Here is a 26,971-nt window from a genome sequence, read left to right on the forward strand (position 1 = left end):
TGAGGGAATACAGGGGTAGGAGAGATAGCTCTCAGTACAAGTGAGGGAATACAGGGGTAGGGGAGATAGCTCTCAGTACAAGTGAGGGAATACAGGGTTAGGGGAGATAGCTCTCAGTACAAGTGAGGGAATACAGGGGTATGGGAGATAGCTCTCAGTACAAGTGAGGGAATACAGGGGTATGGGGGATAGCTCTCAGTACAAGTGAGGGAATACAGGGGTAGGGGGGATAGCTCTCAGTACAAGTGAGGGAATACAGGGTTATGGGAGATAGCTCTCAGTACAAGTGAGGGAATACAGGGGTATGGGAGATAGCTCTCAGTACAAGTGAGGGAATACAGGGGTAGGGGAGATAGCTCTCAGTACAAGTGAGGGAATACAGGGGTAGGGGAGATAGCTCTCAGTACAAGTGAGGGAATACAGGGGTAGGGGGGATAGCTCTCAGTACAAGTGAGGGAATACAGGGGTAGGGGGGATAGCTCTCAGTACAAGTGAGGGAATACAGGGGTATGGGGGATAGCTCTCAGTACAAGTGAGGGAATACAGGGGTAGGGGGGATAGCTCTCAGTACAAGTGAGGGAATACAGGGTTATGGGAGATAGCTCTCAGTACAAGTGAGGGAATACAGGGGTATGGGAGATAGCTCTCAGTACAAGTGAGGGAATACAGGGGTAGGGGAGATAGCTCTCAGTACAAGTGAGGGAATACAGGGGTAGGGGGGATAGCTCTCAGTACAAGTGAGGGAATACAGGGTTATGGGAGATAGCTCTCAGTACAAGTGAGGGAATACAGGGGTAAGGGAGATAGCTCTCAGTACAAGTGAGGGAATACAGGGGTATGGGAGATAGCTCTCAGTACAAGTAAGGGAATACAGGGGTATGGGAGATAGCTCTCAGTACAAGTGAGGGAATACAGGGGTAGGTGAGATAGCTCTCAGTACAAGTGAAGGAATACAGGGGTAGGGGAGATAGCTCTCAGTACAAGTGAGGGAATACAGGGGTAGGGGAGATAGCTCTCAGTACAAGTGAGGGAATACAGGGGTAGGGGAGATAGCTCTCAGTACAAGTGAGGGAATACAGGGGTAGGGGGGATAGCTCTCAGTACAAGTGAGGGAATACAGGGGTATGGGGGATAGCTCTCAGTACAAGTGAGGGAATACAGGGGTAGGGGAGATAGCTCTTAGTACTAGTTGATCCAGGGACTGGGCCGATTGCCATCTTGGAGTCAGGAAGGAATTTTTTCCCCTCTGAGGCAAATTAGAGAGGCTTCAGATGGGGTTTTTTGCCTTCCTCTAGATCAACTAGCAGTTGGGCAGGTTATACAGAATAATGGCATTATGGTTTAACTTGATGGACGTATGTCTCCATAGAAAAAAGCCTCACCCAACAGGAAGGTGCAAGTTTCAGTGCTTGGTGGTTAATTTTGAGCAAATAGCAAGACTAAGAATGATCTTTTAGAACAAGTCAGTCGCTTAAGGTACAGAGGAATGATGTAGATACCAGGCCATTCTTTGGAATTGTAGTTAGGTTAAACATACCTTGGGTAATGTATCATATTGAGCAAGGGTCTCACCAGGATTGCAAATGACTCTTACAGGTAAGGCTGGCCTGAGAGTTCAGGAATCATGGCTTTAGAACAACTAAATCAGCCATAGATCTGAGGCTGACCAATATCGAATTCATATCTATTTTCTATTGTTTACCATTTTTAAAAAATTTCAGTTTTAATTATGAATTTGTTTAATTTTCCTCATTCTCACATACGCTCAGCGAGCTAGGTTGCAAATAGGTTAAACTGTGATTATATGAGGCATTAATTGATCAGTGTCAGAGAAATACCAGCAATTAATGCATCAAATGTTATCACTGTGATATTAGCAAGGTTTTGGGAGCGCGCTCAGTTGGGTCTGGAGCTGGAGCTTAGCCATGCCATGTACAGCCTTGTATAGAATTATCACACTTTATAAAGTAACCAATCAGCTTGCTCAGACACTACCTGAAACCACAAAAGGCAGTATATTAAACAAATGAAACTGTAAAATCTAGAAAAACATTTGAAAATACTAACTTTTAAGTGGGTAAATTGCCCCTTTATTGTCTATATTACATTAAGTAATTATCAATATGTCTCCACAGCATTGAAGCAAGAAGATGTTGACAAAGATCATGAGCAAAGCCTGGATATGATAGTATTAAATACTTAATCATAAATAACATGGGAGAGATGAACCACACGCAATTCAGTGGCTTCATATTGCTGGGTTTCTCGGACATTGAGGATGTAAGAATATTGCTCTTTATGTTCTTCCTTTCTATGTTTCTCCTGTCTCTAATTGGAAATATGCTCATTATTGTGGCAGTTCAGTGTCGCAATGGTCTTCATACCCCCATGTATTTTTTCATCACCGTCCTTTCTGTCCTGGAATTCTTGTACTTAATGATCACCGGTCCCAAGCTTTTATCTATATTACTAACCAAGGACAACAGAATTTCCTATGGGTGGTGCTTTGCCCAGCTCTATATGTTCCACAGTTTGGGCATTACAGAGGGAACTATGTTGGCTATTATGGCATTTGACCGTTTCATGGCAATATGTAACCCACTGAGATACATCTCTATCATGAATGAAAGAATGTGTTCGCTTCTGGCCATTCTCTGTTGGGTATTTGGGTTCCTGGTTGCAACCATTCCCACCACATTGACCATAAAGGTCCCTCTATGTGGGCCTTATCTATTAGACCATTACTACTGTGACCTGGGTCCTCTACTGGCCTTGGCTTGCACAGACATTTCAGTCACTGTTATGATTAACAGAAGTGTCATTGGATTTGCTATTATGTTCAATTTCACATTTATCCTAGTCATGTATCTAAATATTATAGTTTCTATTGTGAAATTAGGGTCCAACACAAGGAAAAAGAAGGCCTTCTCCACTTGTTCTTCTCATCTGACTGTCGTACTGATGATTTATAGCACCACCTTTGCTGTTTATGGCAGCCCTAAAGGACCTGAGTATGTGAATTATGACAAGCTATTTTCCCTGGTTTATACTGTACTGGCCCCACTACTAAATCCTATCATTTTCAGTTTAAGGAACAATGATATAAAGATAGCTTTAAAGGGAATTGTACAAAGAAAATGGGTAAACGTCAGGTTTGTGTAACCATGAAAGTCTGGGCAGAGCAACAAAATGTATGAATAAAGTAATGTTCTATCCATTGCCCACGACCTTCATAGCATCCGTAGAAAAGAGTTGCATGCATGTGTTGAAGGGAAATTCTTAATGGATGTCAAAATAGTGGATTTTCCAGCAAGTTTGACCAATCTTCTTGATGCTTTACATCAGTGATCCCCAACCAGTGGCTCGTGAGTAACATGTTGCTCAAACCCCTCCATTGATGTTGCTCCCAGTGGCCTCAAAGTAGGTGCCCATTACTACATTTCTGGCTTGGAGGCAAGCTTTAGAAGCACATAGACACAGTTTTACTTCAAGCAGAGTCTCCTGCAGGCCAGCAGTCCACATGGGGCTATCAAATAGCCAATCACAGTCCTTATTTGGCATCCCCTTTTTCATGCTTGTGTGGCTCCCCAACACACAACTATGTATTAATGCTATTAGAAAGAAAGGCTTTGTCTAAATAAAAAATAATGAATTAATGTAAGCTTCTCTAAGTTCCTTTTTAATGTACATTTATGCTCTATTTTAGTGTTCTCTGCTAACAGCATTTTTAGACTCATTATGAGCAATTGCAATGCTCAAAAAACAGACACAATCCTCCATTTGTGGACAATTAACACTGCCTCCCTGCTTTAATAAATTGCTTTAGGTCTCTGTGTTCTTTTGTAGAAAGCGGAGAGGTGCAGTCACACCAATAAACAGAGCACTGTGTATGTTTGGCAACACTGTAATCATAGGCATCCTCCCATCCCCTACCTTGCACTTCATTGAGACACTCAACCTAAAATAGAATATTAATGCAAAATGCGGGAGTGCTCCAAGGACTACTATGAGTAACTTTGCATCAGTTAATTTTTTTGAGTTTATAGTGATAGAGATCTTTTACCAAGCGCCACCACCACCTGTGAAATGGGCCAACCTTTTATCACATATTGGTTTACGGGCACCAGTGTGCTTTTCTTGGGCGAATAGTAACTCATAGAGATTGCAGGGTAATTAACAGAAAAATCTTATTGTTATTTTTTGTGTGTGGGGGGACGAACACTGTATACATAGTAACATAGTAAGCTAGATTGAAAAAAAACATATGTCCATCACGTTCAACCATAATGCCTATATATAACCTGCCTAACTGATAGTTGATCCAGAGGAAGGCAAAAAAACCCCATCTGAAGCCTCTCTAATTTGCCGCAGAGGGGAAAAAAATCCTTCCTGACTCCAAGATGGCAATCGGACCAGTCCCTGGATCAACTAGCATACTGTATACATGTGTATCTGTGTCCTTGTGTCATCCCGTGTAACATTACATGTTCCCTTGAAATGTTCATTGAGCTTTGTCAAATCACTTTATAATAATAAAACCTTAAGTAGATAAAAGTGAGTCTGTTTCATTGCATAGATGTTTTTATTCCTATATGTCATGTAATTAAATAACAGCTTTATAGAGAATTGTTTTAAAGAACTACTACTACTATCTGTTTTATGGGAATGATACAGTGTAACCCTTCTTATAACAGTAAAGAGAAGCCTGAGAGAGAAGAGTGCCTTGTAACACATGCCCTACCGGATGTTGCTGCAAGTTAAACCCAATCTGACTGGGTCTGAGACAGTGATCCCCAACCAGTGGCTCTGGGGCAACATGTTGCTCCCCAACCCCTTGGATGTTGCTCTCAGTGCCCCCAAACCAGGGAGTTATTTTTGAATTCCTGACTTGGGGGCAAGTTTTGGTTGAATAAAAACAAGATTTCCTACCAAATAAAGCCCCCTGTAAGTTGATAGGGTGCATAGAGGCTGCCTAATAGCCAATCACAGCCCTTATTTGGCACCTCCATGGGCTTTTATGGTGCTTGTGTTGCTCCCCAAGTCTTTTTACATTTGACTGTGACTTACGAGTAAGAAAGGTTGGGGACCCCTGCACTAAGGTATACCAGCTGGGGTAACTGATTTCAGGTAGCCCATTCTCAAAACTTTTTTACATCTACAATGGCAATGTGGCCACATTCACAATGTGCCCTTCCTCTTCTCAATAGATAGATAGATAGATAGATAGATAGATAATAGATAGATAGATAGATAGATAGATAGATAGACAGAAACAAGTTGACTCTTAAGGGAGGCCATACTAAGTATTGGACTACAAAGGATGGGGGGGGATCAGCAGGATCCAATTGTTGGATGAAGACTACATCTACTAGTTAGAGGAAGACTATATCCATGGCCCAATGCTCTCCTACCATTATAGGCATCAGTGTCGGACTGAGACCCCAGGGGCCCACCAGAAACCATAGACCAATAGTCTACAAACTCTTTTCCTCCTTTCCTTACTCAATCTCTTTATTCTTATAGTCTCTTTTATTTACATGCCAGCATCTATTCTTCCATCTATTTCTCCTCTTTGTTCCAATTCAGAATAAGGTAATGACCATGAAGTAACCCAAATGGTCAGGAGCAGGAGGGCCCACTGTACCCTGGGCCCACCGGGAGTTTTCCTGGTATCCTGGTGGGCCAGTCCAACACTGATAGGCGTTTCCAAACCTCCTGATTGATACTTAATCAAGTACCTATTAGATATCATGGTGTGGGCATAATTTTTACTTCGTATATGTGCTGATGAACTAACGTCAGGAATTTCCAAGCAACCAACCATGTATGGTTAGCTAAAGAATCAGTCTTCTATAAATGTGATTGAATTGCTGTAATACGGATGAATAGCCAGGTTAGTCATGACACAATGGATGAGGTTCAGCTAAATGGTTCATCTCGAATGAAATCAAGTGGAATTTTGAAATTGAATTAGGGCATTTCAATAACACGTGAGCTAAACTTTATTTAGATATTAGGAGAATGGCCAAGTCAGTCATTTTAGACAATATTCTAATTGGGAGTAGAACCAATGCAAAATGATGTCTTTGTGCATCACCTAGTAGAAATGAAGTGGTGATTACCACTGAAAATACAGCTATTTTTCCAACTCCAATATGCAACAGTTTGTACATTTTAAATGGCCAATGGTATGTTTGCATTCTACCTGCCTCGAAAATGGGGTCCATCACTTTGGTCGAAGGAATTCACTTGTTCTCTCATGCAGCATAGTATATTAGCCCAATATTTACACTTGTGAGACCACACTCTTCTAATTCTTCTGCCTCAGTAGTGTAAGTAATGCAGGTCATTGATGTTAAAGGGTTTTATTTCATGGACAATTGTAATTTTGCACCTCTATTATAAATAAGAACTAAACCCTAAAAACAAAAATGGCTAGAAATACCATATTGTATATACTGAACTTTTTGCACCAGCCTAAAGGTATAGCATCTCTATAGAAGCAATAAATCAGGCCTTCAAACTTGTCACAGGAGCTTCTCATTTTGGATTCTGTTTAGAGTGTCAGTGACGCTACACATGCTCAGTCGGAGCAGCTGTTGGGAAGCGAAGCTTAGGGGTCGTCACAAATTATCAAGCAGAAAATGAGGTTTGTCATATAAACTGATGCTACAGGGATTATTAAATTCTGATGCTAGTTTACTTGTTTTAGAGCTGCCATGTAGTATGTATCTGTATTTATTACTAATAAGCCTTATATTATGACATTTATATTGTATATATACAGTATAGTGTGACATTTATATTCTATATATACAGGATAGCGTGACATTTATATTCTATATATACAGTATAGTGTGCCATTTATATTCTATATATACAGTATAGTGTGCCATTTATATTCTATATATACAGTATAGTGTGCCATTTATATTCTATATATACAGTATAGTGTGCCATTTATATTCTATATATACAGTATAGTGTGCCATTTATATTGTATATATACAGTATAGTGTGACATTTATATTCTATATATACAGTATAGTGTGCCATTTATATTCTATATATACAGTATAGTGTGCCATTTATATTGTATATATACAGTATAGTGTGCCATTTATATTGTATATATACAGTATAGTGTGACATTTATATTCTATATATACAGTATAGTGTGCCATTTATATTCTATATATACAGTATAGTGTGCCATTTATATTGTATATATACAGTATAGTGTGACATTTATATTCTATATATACAGTATAGTGTGCCATTTATATTCTATATATACAGTATAGTGTGCCATTTATATTCTATATATACAGTATAGTGTGCCATTTATATTGTATATATACAGTATAGTGTGCCATTTATATTCTATATATACAGTATAGTGTGCCATTTATATTCTATATATACAGTATAGTGTGCCATTTATATTCTATATATACAGTATAGTGTGCCATTTATATTGTATATATACAGTATAGTGTGCCATTTATATTCTATATATACAGTATAGTGTGCCATTTATATTGTATATATACAGTATAGTGTGCCATTTATATTCTATATACACAGTATAGTGTGCCATTTATATTGTATATATACAGTATAGTGTGCCATTTATATTCTATATATACAGTATAGTGTGCCATTTATATTGTATATATACAGTATAGTGTGACATTTATATTCTATATATACAGTATAGTGTGCCATTTATATTCTATATATACAGTATAGTGTGCCATTTATATTATATATATACAGGATAGTGTGACATTTATATTGTATATATACAGTATAGTGTGACATTTATATTCTATATATACAGTATAGTGTGCCATTTATATTCTAAATATACAGTATAGTGTGCCATTTATATTCTATATATACAGTATAGTGTGCCATTTATATTCTATATATACAGTATAGTGTGCCATTTATATTCTATATATACAGTATAGTGTGCCATTTATATTCTATATACACAGTATAATGTGCCATTTATATTCTATATATACAGTATAGTGTGCCATTTATATTCTATATATACAGTATAGTGTGCCATTTATATTGTATATATACAGTATAGTGTGCCATTTATATTCTATATATACAGTATAGTGTGCCATTTATATTGTATATATACAGTATAGTGTGCCATTTATATTCTATATATACAGTATAGTGTGCCATTTATATTCTATATACACAGTATAGTGTGCCATTTATATTGTATATATACAGTATAGTGTGCCATTTATATTCTATATATACAGTATAGTGTGCCATTTATATTGTATATATACAGTATAGTGTGCCATTTATATTCTATATATACAGTATAGTGTGCCATTTATATTGTATATATACAGTATAGTGTGACATTTATATTCTATATATACAGTATAGTGTGCCATTTATATTCTATATATACAGTATAGTGTGCCATTTATATTCTATATATACAGGATAGTGTGACATTTATATTGTATATATACAGTATAGTGTGCCATTTATATTCTATATATACAGTATAGTGTGCCATTTATATTCTATATATACAGTATAGTGTGCCATTTATATTCTATATATACAGTATAGTGTGCCATTTATATTCTATATACACAGTATAATGTGCCATTTATATTCTATATACACAGTATAGTGTGCCATTTATATTGTATATATACAGTATAGTGTGCCATTTATATTGTATATATACAGTATAGTGTGACATTTATATTCTATATATACAGTATAGTGTGCCATTTATATTCTATATATACAGTATAGTGTGCCATTTATATTCTATATATACAGTACAGTGTGCCATTTATATTCTATATATACAGTATAGTGTGCCATTTATATTCTATATACACAGTATAGTGTGCCATTTATATTCTATATATACAGTATAGTGTGCCATTTATATTCTATATACACAGTATAGTGTGCCATTTATATTGTATATATACAGTATAGTGTGCCATTTATATTCTATATATACAGTATAGTGTGCCATTTATATTGTATATATACAGTATAGTGTGACATTTATATTCTATATATACAGTATAGTGTGCCATTTATATTCTATATATACAGTATAGTGTGCCATTTATATTCTATATATACAGGATAGTGTGACATTTATATTGTATATATACAGTATAGTGTGCCATTTATATTCTAAATATACAGTATAGTGTGCCATTTATATTCTATATATACAGTATAGTGTGCCATTTATATTCTATATATACAGTATAGTGTGCCATTTATATTCTATATATACAGTATAGTGTGCCATTTATATTCTATATACACAGTATAGTGTGCCATTTATATTCTATATATACAGTATAGTGTGCCATTTATATTGTATATATACAGTATAGTGTGCCATTTATATTCTATATATACAGTATAGTGTGCCATTTATATTCTATATATACAGTATAGTGTGCCATTTATATTGTATATATACAGTATAGTGTGCCATTTATATTCTATATACACAGTATAATGTGCCATTTATATTCTATATATACAGTATAGTGTGCCATTTATATTCTATATACACAGTATAGTGTGCCATTTATATTGTGTATATACAGTATAGTGTGACATTTATATTCTATATATACAGTATAGTGTGCCATTTATATTCTATATATACAGTATAGTGTGCCATTTATATTCTATATATACAGTACAGTGTGCCATTTATATTCTATATATACAGTATAGTGTGCCATTTATATTCTATATACACAGTATAGTGTGCCATTTATATTCTATATATACAGTATAGTGTGCCATTTATATTCTATATACACAGTATAGTGTGCCATTTATATTGTATATATACAGTATAGTGTGCCATTTATATTCTATATATACAGTATAGTGTGCCATTTATATTGTATATATACAGTATAGTGTGCCATTTATATTCTATATATACAGTATAGTGTGCCATTTATATTCTATATACACAGTATAGTGTGCCATTTATATTCTATATATACAGTATAGTGTGCCATTTATATTCTATATACACAGTATAGTGTGCCATTTATATTGTATATATACAGTATAGTGTGCCATTTATATTCTATATATACAGTATAGTGTGCCATTTATATTGTATATATACAGTATAGTGTGACATTTATATTCTATATATACAGTATAGTGTGCCATTTATATTCTATATATACAGTATAGTGTGCCATTTATATTCTATATATACAGTACAGTGTGCCATTTATATTCTATATATACAGTATAGTGTGCCATTTATATTCTATATACACAGTATAGTGTGCCATTTATATTCTATATATACAGTATAGTGTGCCATTTATATTCTATATACACAGTATAGTGTGCCATTTATATTGTATATATACAGTATAGTGTGCCATTTATATTCTATATATACAGTATAGTGTGCCATTTATATTGTATATATACAGTATAGTGTGCCATTTATATTCTATATATACAGTATAGTGTGCCATTTATATTGTATATATACAGTATAGTGTGACATTTATATTCTATATATACAGTATAGTGTGCCATTTATATTCTATATATACAGTATAGTGTGCCATTTATATTCTATATATACAGGATAGTGTGACATTTATATTGTATATATACAGTATAGTGTGCCATTTATATTCTAAATATACAGTATAGTGTGCCATTTATATTCTATATATACAGTATAGTGTGCCATTTATATTCTATATATACAGTATAGTGTGCCATTTATATTCTATATATACAGTATAGTGTGCCATTTATATTCTATATACACAGTATAGTGTGCCATTTATATTCTATATATACAGTATAGTGTGCCATTTATATTGTATATATACAGTATAGTGTGCCATTTATATTCTATATATACAGTATAGTGTGCCATTTATATTGTATATATACAGTATAGTGTGACATTTATATTCTATATATACAGTATAGTGTGACATTTATATTCTATATATACAGTATAGTGTGACATTTATATTCTATATATACAGTATAGTGTGCCATTTATATTCTATATATACAGTATAGTGTGACATTTATATTCTATATATACAGTATAGTGTGACATTTATATTCTATATATACAGTATAGTGTGCCATTTATATTCTATATACACAGTATAGTGTGCCATTTATATTGTATATATACAGTATAGTGTGCCATTTATATTCTATATATACAGTATAGTGTGCCATTTATATTGTATATATATACAGTATAGTGTGACATTTATATTCTATATATACAGTATAGTGTGCCATTTATATTCTATATATACAGTATAGTGTGCCATTTATATTCTATATATACAGGATAGTGTGACATTTATATTCTATATATACAGTATAGTGTGCCATTTATATTCTATATATACAGTATAGTGTGCCATTTATATTGTATATATACAGTATAGTGTGACATTTATATTCTATATATACAGGATAGCGTGACATTTATATTCTATATATACAGTATAGTGTGCCATTTATATTCTATATATACAGTATAGTGTGCCATTTATATTGTATATATACAGTATAGTGTGACATTTATATTCTATATATACAGGATAGCGTGACATTTATATTCTATATATACAGTATAGTGTGCCATTTATATTCTATATATACAGTATAGTGTGCCATTTATATTGTATATATACAGTATAGTGTGACATTTATATTCTATATATACAGGATAGCGTGACATTTATATTCTATATATACAGTATAGTGTGCCATTTATATTCTATATATACAGTATAGTGTGACATTTATATTCTATATATACAGTATAGTGTGACAGTTATAGTGTATATATACAGTATAGTGTGACAGTTATAGTGTATATATACAGTATAGTGTGCCATTTATATTGTATATATACAGTATAGTGTGACATTTATATTCTATATATACAGGATAGCGTGACATTTATATTCTATATATACAGTATAGTGTGCCATTTATATTCTATATATACAGTATAGTGTGCCATTTATATTCTATATATACAGTATAGTGTGACAGTTATAGTGTATATATACAGTATAGTGTGACAGTTATAGTGTATATATACAGTAAATAGTGAGTCGGACCCTAAGCTCAGGTAAGTGCCAGCAGCACAGAGGATGTGTAGGGAATCAGCAGGAAAGAAGATAGGGGGCTACTGGGGGCATCTTTGGGGGCACAAATTTTCCCTACTAAATAGTGAAGGGCAAAATTTTTTGGCAGACGTGGATTTGTGGTAAATTTCCACGTTTCGCCACTGGCGTATTTTCCACCACACGACAAAAGTCAGAGCTGAAAAATTTGCTGTGCAAAAAATCAAATTGTCTCCTGTGTCAAAAAAAAGAGACGTGCGTCATGTCTCTCGGGAAAAATTTTTTGACTCATGACATTTTCACCACTACACAAATTTTCCTCTGTTTCGCGAATCAGATTCTTCTTCAGTTAAGCTTTAGCTCTCCATTAACAATGTGATATGGCCCATGTTAAATCTTTCTTGTAATGTCCCTACAGCCATGAAGATAAAAGAATTAGACAAAGACTGTCTGCATTTGAAAAGTTCTCACAGAAAATATTGATTAAAAAACAAGTCATGGGGAGATGAACCCCACACAGTTCAATGGCATACTTATACAGGTTTCTTGGACATTGATCATGTAAGAAGATTGTTCTTTGTCTTCTTTCTTTCAGTGTTCCTCCTGCCCTACAGAGGTTCTGCTTTGGGCATATCTTAGGGGGGTTAGTTAGAGGGTGGTGTTGATCACTTCTGGAGAAGCATTTTCTCAGTAATAAACTTTTACAATTTTGCACTGTTTGTAGCATTAAATAAAGCTAGAGCAAGCGTCATGCTAAACCATCATGTATTTTATTTTGTTAGGTTAGAGAGAGCTAGGCTGATTTTCTAACATAGATTCTAAAGTGCACAAATGCAGTTGCCCATAACAACCATAACTAAATCCTGACTGGCTTCTACTGGTAACTCCACTGGTGCAAGTTATTACTTATGTCATTTATCACGTTCTAACTGGTACTGAGTGGTACCTGGGTAATGCCAACTCTCTTCCCTTGTGTATAGACTGTTGGAGGGGATCGTAGAAGTTGTGGAACTCAACAACATCTAAAGGACCATAGGTTGAACATACATCCTCAGATCCTCAGGTAATGTTCCTCTCCTATGATACAGCCCTAGCCCTACATACAAGGGGTCCTGTCATCTTAAATTCTGCCCCTTTACCCAAGTACAGCTTCTTGTACAACATTTGTTTGCTTTTGCCTACTATATGATCTACCCCAGTGTTATCCATAACTTATTATATTTATATGTTATAGTGCCTTTGATCCCACAAGAGAAATGTATCATTGATAAATAACAATACAACAATAACAATAACAGAGGCTTAATTAGTTAATGCCAAACTCAAATTAAATTTAATGATGTAAACAATGGGAGTGACATCCCAGTGTGGCCACTAATAAAAAGACAGGATAAAAGCCTTCCCCCATTACCTTGGAATTCTGGTAACAGACTGACAGCAGTCAATGACCCCCAGGTATAAATAGAGCACTTGCAGAGGTGGTTTTGTTTTCCAGCACCAAAAGGTGAGTAACTATAATGTCTAATTGTTTATGGGCTGGGAGATTCAAGGATTTTTTTAGGTTGTGACTGACACTGAAAATACTGGAATGCTGTTGGACACTAAGCTTTGGGGTTGGCATCTAAGGGAAGTCCAACACAGGCAAGGTGGACGTCTAAGTAATATATATATATGGAACTACAGCAGCACTGTTATGACCATGATTTCATCTGTAGCATTTTATGACCTAAGGGAGACCCTACCAAGTGATGGTGGATACCTCTATCAGATAACAATGGAGTGATGTCAGAAATGTCCAGCACCCAGGGCAAATGAAGTGATGAATACCATGCAAAATATTGCTATTTTGTAAACTTCAATATGAAGTGCATCTTACATTGTAAACAGCCAATGGGACATAGCTCTTCTATGGGGCCCATCACTCACATTGTCACCTAATGCAGCATAGTGTAAAAGCCCAATAATTACACTTGTGAGACCACATTACTTATTCTTCTGGAGCTTAATAAAGCTGCCCCAGTATGAATCAATTCATTATATTTTTGGCTTGATATGGGTCACTGATGTTAAAGCATTTAACCTGATGGATAGTTTTATTTTTTTGCAATCCTATTTAATTTTGTAATTTGGCACAGATTCATTCTTCATTGCCATTTCTCTATAGTCATGAAGACAGAAGAAAAAAATCGCTGAAATGCCTGGATATGGGACATACATGAATACTGTTTACATCTAAAAAGATTTCACATAGTGCTACAATGCACAAATAACTTGATTAAAAAAGTCATGGAGGAGATGAACCACACACAATTCAGCAGCTTTATATTGCGAGGTTTCTCGGACATTGAAGATATAAGAATATTGCTCTTTGTCTTCTTCCTTTCTTTGTTCCTCCTCACACTGACTGGAAACATGGTCGTTATCATGGTGGTGCAAAGTCACGCTCGTCTTCACACACCCATGTACTTCTTCATCACTGTCCTTTCTGGCCTGGAGATGTGGTACACAATGACTACAGCCCCCAAGCTTTTGTCTCTTTTACTTACCAAAGACAATAGTATTTCCTATGGGTGGTGCTTTGCTCAGCTCTATATGTTCCATAGTTTGGGCATGACGGAGTGTGCTGTACTGGCTGTAATGGCCTTTGATCGTTGCATGGCGATATGTAACCCTCTGAGATACACCATAATCATGAATGACAGAATGTGTAGATGTCTGGCCAGTCTCAGCTGGACATTTGGTTTTCTGGCTGCAACCATTCCATTCACAATGACTATAAAGGTTCCTCTGTGCCGAGCTCATATTATAGATCATTATTTCTGTGACCTAGCACCTTTACTGGCCTTGGCTTGCGCAGACATTTCATTCACCAATACCATCAATAGATGTGTCATTGGTTTTGCAACCATGTTTAATTTCATGTTTATACTAGTCATGTATATAAATATTATATGGGCTATTATGAAGTTACAGTCAAACACGGGGAGAATGAAGGCCTTCTCTACTTGTTCTTCTCATCTGATTGTCGTGGCTCTTATTTACGGCACTGCTTTTAGTGTTTACGGCAGCCCAAACAAATCCCAGATTGTAAACTATGACAAGCTATTTTCCCTGGTTTACACTGTATTCACCCCTTTTCTAAATCCCTTTATTTATAGTTTACGGAACAACGAAGTGAAGATAGCTTTAAGAGGAATCATTAAAGGAAAGCTAGATATATTCAGGTTAAAGTGACTAAAATGTTTCATCTTTGTGCATAGTATAAACATATTCACACACTAAAAGTAATGTTTCATGATTTGAATCTTTCTGCATGGCTAAAATCTGTAGCATGGATGGATAGAAGTAAGAAGCTTCTAGGGACAGAAGAGAAGAAAGGACATTTTGGGGGCTCAAAGTTGAGCTATGCCCAAAGTCACTGTACAGAAAAATCTTGCAAAGGGCCACAAGCTGTTGGTATGGTATATTCTGTATGTGTCAAAGCAGAAAATCCACCCACTTGAATGGCAAAGCAGGAGAGCCCATTCCCTATATTGTATGTAGTATGTTGTACAGTCCAGTGTCCATTGCCCTAAACAGACACTATGGAGTTGAATATGATGTGGAGAAGGGAGGCTTTGGTTAATGAGGGGAATGGAGGATTGCAGTTACATAATAGGTTACATAGTTTATTTAGATTATAAAAAGACAAAGGTCCATAAAGTTCAACCCTTCTAAATGAACCCCAGTGTATGTATATATGCACATACTTATACAGATCTATTCATGCACTTACATATGTAAACTATAAAATACCGACAACTATACAAAACTTACTGTAGATCACAAGATCACAAATAGCCCTGTATATTATGTCATTCTTAAAGGCATTAATGGAATCTTCCATCACAGCATCACCAAGCAGGCCATTCCACAACCTCACTGACTCCACCGTGGAAAAACCACCTTGGCTGCTTCTAATGAAAGTCCAACTTTAACAATTCTGTGTTTCAGGGGTGACCTCTTGTTCTTTGATATTTTCTATGGGAAACAAATTGCTCCACTATCTGTCTGTAATGTCCTCTATTGCACTTGTAAAGAGTAATCATGTCCCTTCACAAGTGCCTTTCCTCCAGAAAAGACAATCCCATCCTTGACAGAGTTACACAAAAATCACCAAATCCTTCTTCATTAAAGGAGAAGGAAAGGTAAAAATTAAGGATGCTTTATCAGAAAGGTCTATGTGCCATAAGCACTCACAGAAACACTGCTCTGACTTCTCTGAAAAAAGATTTGTTGTGTCTGTAATTCCTGTGCCAGACACACGCAGCTCTCTGCTCTTTCCTGCTCCCCCCTCCCTCAAGAATGCTAAGAACTCACCCCCCCCCCTTAGGAATGTGGATCTGAGCCAATCAGCAGGAAGCTGACTCATAGTCCTACTAACAGAGCATGTTCACTTGGTCTGGGTGTCTGTGCAGGAGCGAGGCATTATGGGAATTTTCTTTACACAGCTCAGTGTTTTTTCTTCCTGTTTGGCTTCTGATCATCTGAACAGGTGAAATATGGGGAGATTTAAGGGCACTATTGAGACAACTGAAGGTATGCCTGCAGCTTGAGATTAACTCTTTACTAGCTTTTTCCTTCTCCATTTATTGTATAGTTTGCATGTATGTTATTTCTACTAAAGTGCATAAACTTGCATTTATCAATATTGAACCTCATTTGCCAATTTGCAAAATTGAATTGCATTGAATTTATTGTTTTGTACAATTTACTATTATCAGCAAAAATCTAGACATAATAAACAAATGAAAAAGGAAAGACAAAAGGACAGACCCCTGGGGTACTCCACTAACAACCCTGGTTCAATTAGAAAATGTTCCATCCTTGTAATCTATCCTTCAGCCAGTACAAATATTGTATTCTAGGCCAATTTCCTTAATTTATTCAGTAACCGTCTGTATGGTACTCTCTAAAATCCAAATCTAAGCAGATCACATCCACTGCCACCCTGGAGTCTAGGTTACTGCTCATCCTCTCTCTCTGTGCACATCAGCAGTTATGAGAGAAGGACTGATCCTTGGTCTCTGTTTCTCAATGGGCTGAGCCTCTACCTGTTGTGGCACTAGCCTTAGTATTCATTTGTAAAGTGTTCCAGTGTCATATCCCTTTTAAACCCCTCCAAAAGCTTTCCTATTAAACAGGAAACATTTATTAGTTGGCTTCTTAGTTGTGTAGACAGACAAAAAAAACTCCCTCTGATACTAAGAGTCCCAAACCTTCTTGCTTCTATTTACAAATGTAAAAAATAATTTTGATATATTTTGCTCCTTACTGGAATACCCTTTTTTGGGCAAAGCAAAATGGGCCAGTTTCGCTCCTCACTAATAAAAACTTGGCCTAGTGGTAAGGCCTCTCCTTAACAGGTATGTGCCCTCCTCACTCCTCCTCTTTGCCCCTATTCTAATCCCACAGCCCTATCTACACTAGCTTCCTGATACTCCCTCCCACTTGCCTACTTTAAACACTCCTCCAGCCTCCTAGTCACTCTCTCCCATTGTACAGTGGACCCCCTTCCATTGAGGTGAGGTACAATCTGTTATGGCTATATAAATTGTAAACCAAGAAAAAATTATTCTAGTGCTCTAGGATCCCAAACAAAACATTAACCCAGCATTTAGCTCCTACTATCTTTCCAAAGATGCACATGGCACAGGCAAAACTTCACATAAAATAACATAGGAAGACCTTTTCTTAATCTTACATCCTAGATCCCTGAACTCACTATTTAATCTACCATTAATTTTGTCATTATAACCAGTATGTACAAAGACAGCTGGGGCCATGCCCAGCCCCACCGAATAATGTGTAGAGATCTGGATGACAGATTTCCCTACCTGTTTTCCTAATAATCAAATCTACTATATCCATAATCCTTTTCCTTTTCCTTCACTACTAGAGAGGCTTATCTACCAGCTATTAGAAAGAATACCTAGAACATCTGGCCGATACCTCACAGTACTAGCAGGGATTCTGATAAATTTGTTGGCATGCAAAAACCTCAGATCAAGCTCCCATTTTCCTTTTCCCCATACAAAGCTTTCTAAAGGTACCCATACATTGTACCCATACATGGGCAGATTTTAGCTGCTGTTTCAGCTCCATCAGTTTAATTTGGCAGCTTATCTGCCTGAGTATGGGGCACTCCAGTGGGACTGATGTCTGGTTGAAAATTGGCCAGCTATTAATTGCACAGATTTTTAAAATCTTGTTGGAGTGATGACCACATTGGCTTATTTATGCAGCCCTCACCCCAATAGCCTGTATCCTGATAAAAAAAAAACCATTCCATCTTGCACATGAAATTGCACTATACTAACCAAAGAACTGGTTCAAATATACATATAAATATATATATATTCAGCCCTTGAGCTTTGCTGTGTATTGCTTACTATGTACGTAAGGGTGCAGGGATCCTTAATATGACAAGTTTTTTTGGGTGTAAGGAGCTGTCTATAATGAACAGAAAGTATCTGATAGATTGCAAGGTTGTGTATCTGCTATAGGGTCTGAGGTGGGTGTCTTTATAGTTGGGGTGGAGTTGGGTTCCATTTTAGGTTGGTCACAGAATAGCAAGGCCCCTACTGACACTGCCTAAAACATGGGATTGTCACACACGTCCTTTGTAGTGCAGGAGTACATGTAGATTTATTGGGTGGGGTAAAATAGAAACAATTTAAAACCAGAATATCTGTTGTTATGTGGGACCTTGTAGGTGACATGGAGCGCATCCTCCACCAACAGATTTTTGTGCCAGGTGTCACTATTGGATTTAGGGGCTACTCTGATGCTTGGAAAAATACAGACAGAAAATATGTCCCAAATACCATTGGCCTAAAGGACTGTGACCCTGGAGTGTTTGCAGCTCTGTAGAGGTTTTGCTTCAGAATATGTTACCGTGCCATAGATCCCACAACTGAAATACAGAAAGATATTACAGATATATAATAAGACTCAGAGGGTTAATTAGTTAATGCCAAAATCAAATTAAATTTAATGATGTAAACAATCCGGAATGACATCCCAGAGAAACAGATTTGGAAACCCTTGTGCCGCCAATCAAGAGACTTGAGAATTTACTCGCAACCTTGGGATCCTGGTAACAGACCGATGGCAGCTAAAGACACCTACTTGGTATAAATAGAGCACTTGCAGCGGAGGGTTTGTTTTCCCAGCACACATAAAGACATAAGGTGGGTACCTATAATATCTTCAGGGTGAGGAGGTTTAAGGATTTTGTAACCTGTGATTGACATTGAAGATGCTGATGCCCAAGTTATGTGTCTGGCTGTCTTAGGGGGAATCGAGAACAGTGAAGAGGGATGCCCACGTAGTATCCATAGAACTATGGCAGCACTGTAATGACCATGGTTTCATATATCTGTAACTTTATGAGCTAACAAGACTGTACCAGTGTTGGACTAAAAAAAATGGTGTGCAAGTCAGGTTCATATGATTGACTGCCCCCTGGGCCACTTATTCAGTGACATAGAGCCATGTCCAAACCACCTGAGAGAAGAGTACATCTATGACCCAATGGACGGCCAGTAAGAGAGTTTGGCAATTTCTTTATCATAATAGATTGAGTATCTTTTGACCCCACATATAAGCTGATATGTCAGGAATTTCCAAGCCAGCAACCATGTATGGTCAGGTTAAGAGTTATTCATCTAGAGATGTGGCCTGCTTGATATAACAAGGATGAATAGCCAATGTTGAGAGAAGAGTACATCTATGGCCCAATGGATGGCCATTAAGGGAGTTTGGCAATTTCTTTATCATAATAGATTGAGTATCTATCAAGTTTATTTGGTGTGGGTATATATTTGACCCCACATATGAGCTGATAAGTCAGACAGGAATTTCCAAGCCAACTCTCATGTATGGTCAGATTAAGAGTTATTCATCTAGAGATGTGGCCTGCTTGATGTAACAAGGATGAATAGCCAATGTTGAGAGAAGAGTACATCCATAGCCCAATGGATGGCTATTAAGGGAGTTTGGCAATTTCTTTATCATAATAGATTGAGTACCTATCAAGTATATTTGGTGTGGGAATATATTTGACCCCACATATAAGCTGATAAGTCAGGAATTTTCCAAGCCAGCAACCATGTATGGTCAGGTTAAGAATTAATCTAGAGATGTGGTCTGGAATAGCCAATGTTGGGGGTTACCAATGACACAATAGAATAGATTTAGCTAAATAGTTTATCTCATGAATAAGTATAGTGTATTTAGATATTAGCAGAATGTCCAAGTCTGCCATTTTTACACAGTATCATAAATGGGAGTAGAATTATGTGCAACATTATCCCACTCTTTGTGTAAATCACTAGCATTCAGAATTTTGCTATATGCAGTTTTTTAAATGATGGCTGACTAGACTTCCACCTTCCATGGGGGCCATCACTTAGACTCAAGAAATGAACTTGTTGCCAAGATGTCATTGTATTTGGCCTTATACAGGTCACTGGGGTATATTTTTGCAACCCTATTTTAATGGGCATATGTTAAATCGTTTTTGCCATTTCTCTACAGCCATGAAGACAGAAGGTCTGGACAAAGAATGATTAGATATGTGACATGCATGTATATTCTCACATCTAAAAAGATTTCCCACAGCCCTACCATGCATAAAATAATTGATTAAGAAGTCATGGAGGAGATGAATCACACTCAGTTCAATGGCTTCATTCTTCAAGGTTTCTCGGACATTGATGATGTAAGAATATTGCTCTTTGTCTTCTTCCTTTGTATGTTACTCCTCACTCTGACTATAAATATTTTAGTTATTATGGCAGTGCAGTGTCATGCTCATCTTCAGTCACCCATGTACTTCTTCATCAACATCCTTTCTATCCTGGAGATGTGGTACACAATGACTACGGCCCCCAAGCTTTTGTCTCTTTTACTAACCAAGGACAACAGAATTTCCTATGGGTGGTGCTTTGCTCAGCTCTATATGTTTCATAGTTTGGGCATGACAGACTGTGCCCTACTGGCTGTAATGGCCTTTGATCGCTGCATGGCGATATGTAACCCTCTCAGATACACCACTATCATGAATGAAAGAATGTGTAGAGTTCTGGCCATTATCTGCTGGGCATTTGGTTTTCTGGCTGCAACCATTCCATTGACAATGACTATAAAGGTTCCAATGTGCCAATCTTATATTATAGATCATTATTTCTGTGACATAGCACCATTACTGGCCTTGGCTTGCACAGACATTTCATTCACCATTGCCATTAATCGATGTGTTGTTGGTTTTGCAATCATGTTTAATTTCATACTTATCCTAATCATGTATATAAATATTATATGGGCTATTATGAAGTTAAAGTCAAACACGGGGAGAATGAAGGCCTTCTCCACTTGTTCTTCTCATCTGATTGATGTGGCTCTTATTTACGGCACTGCTTTCAGTGTTTACGGCAGCCCAAAGGGACCTCAGACTGTGAACTATGAAAAGCTATTTTCCCTGGTTTATACCGTATTCACCCCTTTCCTAAACCCCATTATTTATAGTGTACGGAACAATGAAATGAAGTCAGCTATAAGGGGAATCTTTCAAGGAAAACTACACATGTTTAGAATGAAATAGTTCATAAAATGTTTAGGTATAAGATAAATGATCATGTTTAAAGTGATGTTCTATAGTCTGAATTATTCCCAGTGTTGATCTGGGGCAGTGAGGACCCACCAGAGAACCTGATATCAAGGTCTTTTTTACCACTAGGAAGCCCTAAAACCTACCAGGAAGCCTTAAACATATTATCTGGTTATTTAACAGTACTTTAGTAGGATAAATTGAGTTGGAGATGAAGGTAGGTTAAGCAGAAGTTGAAAGGTCTTAGAGATGATGGTTAGGGACTGTGTGACTGTGGCATGAAAAGAAAATATTGAGCATTTTTTAAATATAGTTGGAATAGTTGAAAAGGTAGAAGTGACTGTAACACCTTGACATCATCTAATGGTACAGTATCAGCCTGAATACAGAATCATATTTTGCATGCATGCTATTTTTGTGAATAACTCCAAAGTAATACAACCAAGTCATAACCAAATCCTCAGTTACCTGGGGAACTGAAGCCTTAAGCCTCTATGTAGCCCTAATATGATTGTTAATTGGCAAAGGGCTGTTATATTACTCCATGGGGCTTATTTACCAACATAAGTGCTAACATTGGTCCAGTACAGTTGCCAATAGCAATCACACCTTTGCTTTCATTATTATAATAGTCTCACCCAAACTAATTATGGTTGGCATTGCCTCTGAATGATTATCTCTGAATGATGTGCAACGTAGGGGGCATCCAAGGGGACAGCCGCATATCCCCCTGGCCTGCTCCTAATGAATACAGTGCTACTACGCGCAGATAGTGATGTATACATGGGAGAGGCATGGGTGTCTGTTGTGCTTTCTGGAGTGTAAAGACCTGGGTCTATGGGCAGGACACAAAGGACCAGATTTAATTCATTGAAAAAAAGTGTTATCATGCGAAAACTCAAAGACGAGATTCAATTTGAGATGCAATTAAATTCTAAAAACTTATCTCAAAGTTTTGACCTGGTCAAGGCCACCGGTTGTCCTTACCTTGCTTTGACCTTCCCTTTACCTAGTAGAAATAAAGACACTAGGAGACCTGGATAGATTTGAACTAGGCCCCAGCTTTATTAACAATTTAACCAACATGTAACCGTAAAGTGACAGTTCCAAAAAACACAAACATTACTCAACCGGAATACTTGCCCAATGTACTCCACCAAGGAAACAGGCCCCCGCCAAGCCAGCCCTCCCTGTGCTGCTGCACTCGGATGGGCAAGTAGAAGCAGGTGAGCCTCACTCAAACCCTTACCTCCCGGGACTGTTACTCAGGGATGAATCAATCAAACTCCACCGAATGGGGGACTACTACCCCCACTCTGGTAAGCACTCCCTTGCTAAGAAAACTGCAACAACATACTCCACATGACCAGCCTAACCCCCTTAACTGAGCCGCACTACTCTCTGGATTACAATGGCTGGGCGGGATGCTGCTCCAACCCCAGCTATTCACTGAATGTGTTACCCAATGGGACATGTACCAATTGTTTAATCCCCTTCTTCCCTCAGCTCTTTGTCCTGGAAGCCAGCTCTTTGTCCTGGAAGCCCTAATCACGTGAAAACTATATTGAAATCTATGGGAAAAAATGGAACTGGATTAGGAGAAAAGTTTTTTCTCAATCTCTTCCATGAGATTTCACGTGATAAACCATGAAAAAACTTTTTCTCATTGAACCGAATCTGGCCCAAAGTTTAAAAACATGGTAGTTTTCACCCACTTATTTAACTGTGCACCCTGCCTCACACTCCCATTATCTCTACTGTCCTTATTCGTCCAATGGTGATTAGCTTCACTAAAGGGCTATTGAAGGAGTCTTATTCCACTTACAAAAGGTATCAACTGTGCTCATTATTAAAAAAAAGGTGGTGTCTGCTATTATTGAAAGCACATAAATATGCAGTAGAAAGGAGGAATAAGGCAACAAAATACTCCTGATATATAATTTGAGCAAAATATTTTGCTTTGGGGTAACAATGTAGTAGAAGTTTTATAAACTGATTTTATAGGCCACACTATGAAATGGTATTTGCTTTGAATATGTCGGTATTGTATGTGTATTTTACATGTTGTTTACATTTATTTTATAACAAAATATATATATATTGTATAATGTAAATAAATACCGGTGTCTGTAAACAGCGGCCCCTACCCAAAAATGAGCACTAGATGTGTCTTGCTTTGGTGCCTATGAGGGTGGGGCCCTATTCAAACCGGGCAAATAAACCCTGATATAAAAATCAGAGATCTACCTACAAATTATTCTACCTGCAGTTGACTTATTAAACCTAACTTCTAACTGGTTGTGATCCGTTACTGTGCATGGGCAAATAATAAATAAGCTTTACAATGCCATATAATGACAGGCATGTATAATGGGTGCCCAATCAGAACCTGGATAGGGCCACAAGTGAGTAGTGTATGGGCTGTAAGAGGAGCAAATAGTGAGCTCCAGCATTTGTGCAGCTGCTTATGGCATAGGAGAGGTGTAACAACTTATATTAGCCATAGCAACAACTCTGTACCATGTGCATATGGTTATCTGGCTGCTAAGGATAAACTGATATGGATGCAATAGTCTGGCCAGTAAGTTCTAACCTGCCTTCGATCAGTCAAGTACCTGACTGGCCAGCCCCATAGAGTAGATTATGGTTTCCATTTTGGTGTGTGTCTTGTAGCATGTTCTTTGGGACCAATGCTGTGGTAAGGTCAAGGAAGCCAGCTGGGAATTGATGAATGTGCCATAGTGGCTAGCAAACTGCAATGCAAAAGGTGCAAAGAAACTCTTCCTTAGGGCACACAAACTCCAGGATCCATAAGCACCTACATAAGGACATTGTGTCTGTAAAATAAAGTACCAGTAGAAGAGCAGCCAAGGGAGACAGGCACTTTGCACCCAACTTACAGCAAGCTTTGCCTATACATTTGCACTACTGCACAACTCAAGGGAGCAGAAATAACTCTTCAGTAGGGGGCGAGATTGATGGTGAAATGACACCCCCATAAGAGTGCTGAAATCAGTCACTCAGCATTCATTCTTCTCCATTCTGATCTCTCATATAGAAGGACTTTAGTAGAGCAGCAGTGATCCGAAAGTGATCATGTTTCATGTCCTGATTGGAAACTATGTCTGTAATCTGTTTCTAAATAAAACTCAATGGTTAAAAAAAGAAAGTGATCATGTGAATTCAAGCGAAGCTCTTCTTTAAGCAGCTAGAGAGCCAACATCAAGACAACATCTTCCCACAATAACTGCACAATGCATTTATAGCTTTTCTCCATAGCTGATTTATTTGCTATTGTTTAACATTTGCGCTTCTTCACCCATGTCCATTTCAAGAGCACATTTGCTCCAGTGCAGTAACCCATGGCAACAGGAGTTTGCATTGGTCAGTCTAATGCATAACAGAAGATATCTGATTGGTTGCAAGGTTACAAATCTGTTGTATGCAGAGTCAGAGGTCATTTAATTTTGTGGCTTTGTTTATAGTTAGGGGGTGGAGTTGGGATGACATGGGGTTCATCCTCCACCAACACTTTATAGTCAGAGGCTATAAAGCTTTGGCGAAAACTGCTGGTAACAGGTTGTTTTTGCCCCAAAACCAGTGCAATTTTTGGCCAGATGGCACTAGTGGTTTTGGAGACTTCCCTGACGGCTGAAAAAAATGAAGGCAGGGAATAAGCTGCATGTACCATCAGTAAAAGAACTGGGGCCCTGTAGAGAGTGTTGCTTTACAGAAGCAGCTCCATAGAGGTTTTGCTTCAGAATATGTTATAGTGCCATTACTCCCACAACACAAATACAGAAAGACATTACTGATAAATAACAAGACTCAGAGGGTTAATTAGTTAATGCCAAATTAAAATTACGCTTAATGATGTAAACAAATGGTAGTGACATCCCAGAGTCCCAGATCCGGAAACCCTTCTGCCTCCAATCAAGAGACATGAGTACATGTTTTACCCTTACTACTTGGTATAAATAGAGCACTTGCAGGGGAGGGTTTGTTTTCCCAGCACTCATAAAGACACAAGGTGGGTAACTATAACATCTAATTGGTTGTGGATAACGGGATGAAATCATTTTGTAAGACAATTAACATTGAAGATGACAATGTCAAAGTTATAGGGGATGCTGTAATGTCCCATAAAGTGATGGGAGATGCCCATGTAATCTCTATGGAACTACAGCAGCACTGTAATTATTATTACTGTAATTGATTTCATATGTCTTGTTATAAACTAGGAGAGGTTGTACCATTTGATGGATCACAAAGGTTGCTGGGCAGATCAAGTCTATTTGATTGATTGGCCAGTAGGTCACCTCTAATGACATAGAGACCATGTTCAAACCAGCCTGGAGAAGACTACATCCATAAAGGAAGTTTGTGACCTTCTTTATTGATAACTGATTGAGTATCTATCAGATCTAGGTGGTGTGGGCATAGATGTGTCTCCATATAGGAGCTGATGACCCATATGGATAGGTTACGAGTCATTGATCTACAGATGTGGTCTGCTTGAGAAATAGCCAATGTTGGAGGTTACCCATGACATGGTGGAAGGGATTCAGCTTCAATGGTTTTGCTTATTAAAACTTAGAATTTATTTAGTGAGTAGGAGGATGTCCATGTCTGTAAATTTGCACAGTATCCTAAATGGAGTAGATTTATGTGAGCTAAAGTACTGACACAGCATCATTCCTCTTTGTGCTTCACCCAGGGGACATGAGGGGGTCATTACAATTCATAATATTGCTATTTGTCCAACTCTTATATGCAGTGGTATTTAAATAATGACCGATAGGACTTCAACCTTCAATGTGGTCCATCACATTGACCCAATGAATTAACTTCATGCATCAGGACTAATAATTACACTTGTTAGACCACACTCTTCTAATAATCTGCCCCAGTATGAATCAATTTCATACCTGAAGGACCTTTTCTTTGTGCAGCTCTAGTACAATATACTATGGCACATGTTAAATTGTTCTTGACATTTCTTTATAGCCATGAACACAGAAGATCTGAAGACACCTGAAATGCCTGGATATGGGACATGCATGTATATTTTCTACATCTAAACAAATTTCATGTGGTTCCACCATGCAGAAAATACTTGATTAAAAGAATC

The 26,971-nt window shown here is 37.2% G+C and overlaps 3 protein-coding genes across 3 annotated transcripts; all 3 read left to right on the forward strand.

Moving 5' to 3' along the window:
• The first annotated feature begins 2,214 nt into the window (after positions 1-2,214).
• Positions 2,215-3,279, forward strand: LOC116406833 (olfactory receptor 24-like). Its single transcript, XM_031891789.1, has one exon. It carries the CDS (start codon positions 2,215-2,217, stop codon positions 3,160-3,162), a length of 948 nt encoding a protein of 315 aa, XP_031747649.1. The 3' UTR covers positions 3,163-3,279.
• Positions 3,280-14,474: 11,195 nt separating this feature from the next.
• Positions 14,475-15,422, forward strand: LOC116406834 (olfactory receptor 6N2-like). Its single transcript, XM_031891790.1, has one exon. It carries the CDS (start codon positions 14,475-14,477, stop codon positions 15,420-15,422), a length of 948 nt encoding a protein of 315 aa, XP_031747650.1.
• A 5,464-nt stretch (positions 15,423-20,886) lies between these two features.
• On the forward strand, positions 20,887-21,834 carry LOC101734010 (olfactory receptor 6N2-like). The gene has a single exon (XM_004917501.2). It carries the CDS (start codon positions 20,887-20,889, stop codon positions 21,832-21,834), a length of 948 nt encoding a protein of 315 aa, XP_004917558.2.
• The last annotated feature ends 5,137 nt before the right edge of the window (positions 21,835-26,971 follow it).

The sequence above is a fragment of the Xenopus tropicalis genome, chromosome 8 (assembly GCF_000004195.4).
Source record: "Xenopus tropicalis strain Nigerian chromosome 8, UCB_Xtro_10.0, whole genome shotgun sequence".
Classification (NCBI taxonomy): domain Eukaryota; kingdom Metazoa; phylum Chordata; class Amphibia; order Anura; family Pipidae; genus Xenopus; species Xenopus tropicalis.

Coding starts and splice junctions, on each gene's coding strand:
- LOC116406833 (XM_031891789.1), top strand. CDS start 2,215: ATGGGAGAGATGAACCACACGCAATTCAGTGGCTTCATATTGCTGGGT.
- LOC101734010 (XM_004917501.2), top strand. CDS start 20,887: ATGGAGGAGATGAATCACACTCAGTTCAATGGCTTCATTCTTCAAGGT.
- LOC116406834 (XM_031891790.1), top strand. CDS start 14,475: ATGGAGGAGATGAACCACACACAATTCAGCAGCTTTATATTGCGAGGT.